The sequence below is a fragment of the Ambystoma mexicanum genome, chromosome 8 (assembly GCF_040938575.1).
Source record: "Ambystoma mexicanum isolate Mex_15411 chromosome 8, UKY_AmexF1_1, whole genome shotgun sequence".
Lineage (NCBI taxonomy): Eukaryota > Metazoa > Chordata > Amphibia > Caudata > Ambystomatidae > Ambystoma > Ambystoma mexicanum.
The window spans coordinates 519,421,847-519,427,846 of NC_090929.1; the positions used below are offsets into that span (position 1 = coordinate 519,421,847).

The following is a 6,000-nucleotide window of genomic DNA, read 5'->3' on the forward strand; positions in this document are numbered from 1 at the left end:
TGTTTTTGAGGGATTGAGATGAAGAAAATGGGAGTGCATCCAAGTTTGGATAGCAGAAAGGCAGGATGAAACAGAGGCAGTAGGGGTGTCAGAAAAGGTCGAGAAGGAGAAAATTATTTGCAAATCGACAACGTAGAAATGAGAATATTAAATCATTCAATAACAGTTTATTGTTTATTCATTTGTATTGTGCTCCAGACCCGAGGGTATCAGGGTGCATAGTTGCAAGGATAATTCACAGCTTAGTTACACAATAGACAGTATCGTGTAGATACAGAACAGTAAAGAACCCAGCAACGAACATTGCGTAACACTGTATTGTAGATGGTGGGGAGGGGAGGTGTGCCCGGCCCAGGATACGGTTGGAAAGATCAGATCGGAACCACTGAATAATAGAAGTAGACAGACTTAGTAAAAGTGAGGAAAGTAAAATGGGGTGGTCGACGGTATCAAAGGGTGCTAATAGGTCGAGGAGGATGAGAAAAGACGACGATTTAGTGTGGCGTGCAGCGAGAAAAGAATTAGTGAAATGGAGGAGAGCAGTTTCAGTGGAGTGGGCGGGATGGAAAACAGAGTGGGTCAGGGGAAGGAGACAATGAAGATTAAGATGGGAGGAGATTTGTAAGTAGACATCCTGTTCGAGAAGTTTAGAGAGGAAAGGGAGAAGTGAGATCGGACGATAGTTAGATAGATGGTACATAGACAAAGCACATTAACTGGGTGGATGTAATGGTGAGGAAGATCTTGTCACCCTTGCCATAGAACTAATGGTTTCAACGTAGGCTGCCTGAGCTTGATTAAAAAAAGTAAGACCTGTGGCAGAAGGAATGAGAAATAAAAGCATAAAAAAGAGAGCCAGTACTGTGTTGATCAGACTGTAAGGCACTATTGTCATGGCCCTGGGAAATGGGCAGTGGGAGAGAAGCAGCTTTGATGCTGCAGTTATCAGCAGATAAGGGGCAGGTACTCTTTTAGTTTGTTGTAAGTGGGTGGGAAAAGGCAATGAAGGTGGCAGTAAGCAAGATATTGCTTTCCTTTTCTTTGAGAGTTGTGGAAGACAAAACGAGGAAGGAGGGGGACAAGTATAATCTAGTATGAAGGGGGTGGTGCCCCGTCTATGTTGTCTCTGCATCCCTCCGTTCTTCATGTATTGAAAAGCTGGTCCATACATGAGATAACATCGTAGCTGGTGTATGTCACCTCAGGGTTTTGAGTGACTTCAGAGATTATTCAAGGTTCACTCTTTTCTATTAATACCCGGCAAGGGGGGTTTGGTGGCCTCACAGCCAATGTGTAGGCGCAGAACAGGGGCTCTAACAGACACCGCTCTAAGCCTGCTCAAGGCTGGAGGCCGCCATCTTCCCCGCGGGGTGAAAGTTAAGTACCTAACTCCCCCTCCTTTTCCCTCAGATTTTTCTCGCTCCCGCCCCACTTACCTCCTTCATTCTGTTCCTGATCTGGAGCTGACACACAGGGAATGTTTCAGTCCCCATTCCATGGTGGACATTTTTTTGTTTTATTTTTTTCAATTGTTTTAATGGACTCCATGGAAAGGGAGAAGGGACTACATGTAGTCCCTTCTCCCTTTCCATGGTGGCCATTTTGTTTGTTTACTATTTTTATTTTTTTTACTATTTTCAATGGCCGCCATGGAAAGGGAGCACAGACTTCGTTTCCCCTTCCTTGGCAGCCATATTTTCTCTCTGGAGCGTCTTGCAACTGAAAAAATTGCTTTTAGTACCTCAGTCTTACAGCTGGAGTACTAACAGGAGTAAGCCCCTCTTCAGATAATGACCCGGGGCCGGCTTTAAGATGCTTGCTTTGCTCAGGCCTGTAACTAGGGGTGCCGGACATTACCTGAAGCGGTAATGCCCCCTCTGCTCAGGGCTTATTGCTTAATTAATTCGGACTCAAAACCCCTTGATGAAATATATGCTCTTATTTGATAACTACTTATCTTGAATTCGCTACTTGCTTCACTGCAGGGACCGGTCTTCATTGAAGAGAACAGAGAAAGCAATGTGCCCATTATAGCAGTTAGCAGTCCTTTAAAGCGTGGTCTTCTCTTTTGATGAGCATCAGGGCCCAGTACAGCTCTAGGATGTACAATTGGTGAACATTCTAAGACTTGTCTTCTACTGTCTTCCAGAAACCCTGCTGCTCAGCTTTCACCGAAGAGATTGGGCGCCGGTTCCGAAGTCAAGAAGAAGAACATCCAGAGAACCCTGAAAAGATTCAGCCTTGAAGAGCTCTCTGAGGCATCAACACTTACATATATAACACGCAGACCATCTACACACATGCACACTCTGAAACAAACACTCTACCTTTTTCCCTCTTCCTCAAGATGCATTCTCAAAGCCACACACACAAATAATCAATCAAGATGAACTGGTAGCTGGTTTCTATACCCAACGACAGCGGTTTCTTGGATTGTGCTGTTTTTTTTGTAATGGTTGCCTGTTTTGTAAGCATCATTGTGATACAATGGGGGTTTCTTTTTGTATACAAGCAAATTCCCCTCAGTTATTGACATGATTGTCTGCTTGCCATAGTATCATGTTGCATGCTTGAATTGTGAAGGTAGGGGGGCAGAGAGGGGCATAGCTGGAAGTGCCACAGATGCCAAACACAAAGACCCATGAAACTGCTTTCAAGCATTCCCTTATCATCAAAGGTCAGTCAGCCACCTTGGGAAGTCAGCCATTACCATAATTTATGCTGTCATCTTTTCAGTCTGCCATTGTATAAAGTCAGCTTGATGGAGGCCAACCAGCCAACATGAGAAATCAGCCAGAGAGACATCCGGACAAATGGGCAAAGAATATTTGTATTCTCATGAGCTTTCTGCTATTTTGTTTTGTAATGTTGTGGGACATTCAGTACTAAGTACTCACTACTCTTTCACCAGCACTCGGAATAATTTGAACCGTGAGCGTCTATGGAATGTAAACTAATGGATAACACACAAGAGCCTGTTGTGCTGCCTTAAGTAGTTATCAAGATTGCTTTAATGCACACTTTTCTAACAATACTCTATTAAACCCGGTGTTGTGCATACAACCCTGTGGAACAGTCAAAGGGGTCCTTTATTAAAAACGTATGTAGTTAAATAGTTAGACTGAATCTATTCCACAATACCTTCCATTTCCTTAGATATCCTATGAATGCTTGTCTTGATAATATAGGTTTTTATCAATTTGAGATTGTAAAATAAGCTTTTATAATCATATGGCTCCCTAATTCCATAAACCAAACATTCAGTCTTCGACAAGCATGTCAAATGTAGTTATTTCAGAAGCTTTCAAATGTGTGTCCCACTTTCAAGGAAATGTTTTATTTTATTTGATCCACGATAAAAGTGACTCTTTACGAGTACACCTCAATATGAAATAAAATCTTATCCGTGGTTTAATTAATAGACAAGGTTCATGGGAAGAGACCGGTTGGAAACAATAGGTAAGGAAAACACATTCTAAATGATTGCAGCTGGAGCCATGCTGTAGTGATCAGGGAAACGGCACTAACAGAATGTAGAGAAGACATGGGTTAGAGATAGTGGGGTTATTTGCAGTGTAAGAGCAAAGATCGCGCTGGACACTAATTAGGGTCTGTGCTGTTTCAGCAGGCGCAAACTGGCCTGCATGGACATAATGATGATCTTTGTGCTGTCAATTTCGACTCGGCAAACTCTTACCTATTTTTTTGGGGGTATCGCTTTGGTTAGGCTGCAATGTTGTCCAATTTATAGGTATTCACACAAACCAAACCTCTTCTTGGAAGAAGGTTATTTAAGGGGTCATAAAAGGTGGAAGCTTCCACTCAAATGAACTGAGTGCAGTTGTGTATGCTGAGAAGACCGGCCATTTGGGATGACCGTCTGTTGAAATGAAAGGGGCACATGTCAACCCCATCTTAGAAATCACACTTTCAAACAAAACGGTACTTCCGGCCATTCCAGTATTTCCTGTCAATAGCAGTGACATTGTAAGTAACGTAAACCTCAACATTTAAGGTTCATGTTATGTTGACATTATGGAAACGTGCTGATCAATTAGAAAACCCTATATCAAATGTTAAACTCAATGTCTTAATTCATAGCTTTCGTTCTTTAAAAAGAAAAGCATTTTAATTATGAGTGTCCCGGGATGTACACACGTCTTAAAAACATGAATGTAGGTCTTCTGTCGAAGATGGTGCTGAAAGCAAAGGAGAATTTTTCAAATAGTTCTAAACAAGTCCACAGACCTAAATACATTTTCAGACATAAAAAGTTGCTCACATTTCCGTTGGATTTAGATAATGTGGGGTCGGCTGAGGGGTGCACACTAATCTTAAAGGCTGGTAAGCAAAGTGAAACTGTTCATCTTGCATTTCCAAAACCTGCTACAAAATGTAGTTGGCTTTTTATACCTACATTAACCTACCAAGCCAATAACGACCTTCAAGAATGAATTGGATGAACAGTCACTGACCTGGAAAAACCCAGGCATTCCATCTTGCACATCACTACCCTTTTGTTTTATTTTAGTGGCCCTGACAGTCTCATGGTTTTTGGTTCATGGGTCTATAACTATGTGGCAGTCATGGAGTAAGGAAAGGGAAATCTTTGAACCCTAGATTTGTGGTTCCAAAATTGTGATGTATCGTAATGAGTAGCTTAGCTTTTGTGTCATAGGTGTTTTTCTTACCAGAGGACAAATATACATAACTATATATGTCTGTGTGTACATGTACATATCTACAGATGCACACACACAGTTTCTTGACATAAGTGCTCTATTTGCATGCTGTCTCTATGGGAATGTGACATTGTTTGATTGTAGGTCATTGAACCCAGCGAGCTAAAAGGACCCACGTGAAATAGCCCTACTATTCGCATTGCGTTTTCTTGCAATAACCAGTGTTCTAATGGTCTAAAAATTGTAAATCCTGGAGATGTACATTCTGTTTATGAAATGCACTCATGCTAGATTTGTCCAGAAGATTGTCGACTTACCGAACTTCAAATAAAGACATTAACAAAAAGCATAGCTGTTGAATTTTTAAATAAAATGGTGGCAAAAATCCGGGGCATGGAAAGAGAGAAGGACTAATCTCTGGTGGATCACATAGCACTAGAGTGGTCATTAAAGGGCTACGATAATAGTACATTGGTCACACATGGTTTTGATGTGATGGGCCATCCTTTCCCAGCAAAACCTCATTTGGGCTCCAGCATAGCGTACATGTTTAATCATGTTGCTTTGCACGTTTCTAGTTACTTCCCCAATTACTTTTGAATACATAATGCCTCAGAACGTTGATTTTAAATCAACTGCCTCAAATGTATGCACTTCTTCAGGAGACAATGAAGAGGAGCCTGTGTGTGCATTCAACAGATTGTGTACACATAAACACATGCACACGCAATCTTCAACCTTTCATTCTGAAGTTTTTTTAAAAACTGCTCCTGGTTACATCACTCAGTCTGCCGAACAGCATGCTAACAAGGCAAAATGGGTGACTACGGCCCCAAATTTCAAGTAACCCTTGCTCTGAACCAAAGGTTCTTGCATTCAATAAGTCTTAGCTGTTGCTTATGGGAATTGACTGGAGTTTGCCCCCTCATCTGCCTACTCACAGATGCTTGTTTTGCTGCACATGGGATTTGATGCATCGATGTGAGGGGGGGTCAGGGGGTTGGCAGGTGCGGTGACAGCTAGTGAAATGGGACATGTATGCAATAGGCCAGTGGTGGGACTGCAGAGGTCCAGATTGTTTCGCCTCGACTTCATGTCATTCAGTGTAAATGTCTTCTGCATGTAAAGTATAGCAGAGCCCTCAACTGTAGACAGTTGCCCTAGGGGTTGATAGACTATTTATAATACCCATTCCCCCTCTTGCACTGCAACTCATGGACTACAGCTGAGTCCCATCAAATATTTGGTACAGCTGTCACAGTCACTGACATAACAGCCACATTTGCGTCTGCACACAATGCTCTGCATGATTTTTATA

General features: G+C 42.0%; 1 protein-coding gene across 4 annotated transcripts in view; it reads left to right on the forward strand.

Annotated features, from left to right (window-relative positions):
• Window positions 1–5,031, forward strand: part of LOC138472164 (glutamate receptor U1-like) — a 375,942-nt gene extending 370,911 nt beyond the window's left edge. For all 4 annotated transcript variants that reach the window (XM_069610199.1, XM_069610198.1, XM_069610200.1 and 1 more), the window contains exon 12: window positions 2,150–5,031. In XM_069610199.1, coding sequence (XP_069466300.1) covers window positions 2,150–2,245 — 96 coding nt within the window. In that variant the 3' untranslated portion in view covers window positions 2,246–5,031. The remainder of the gene's footprint in view (window positions 1–2,149) is intronic.
• The last annotated feature ends 969 nt before the right edge of the window (window positions 5,032–6,000 follow it).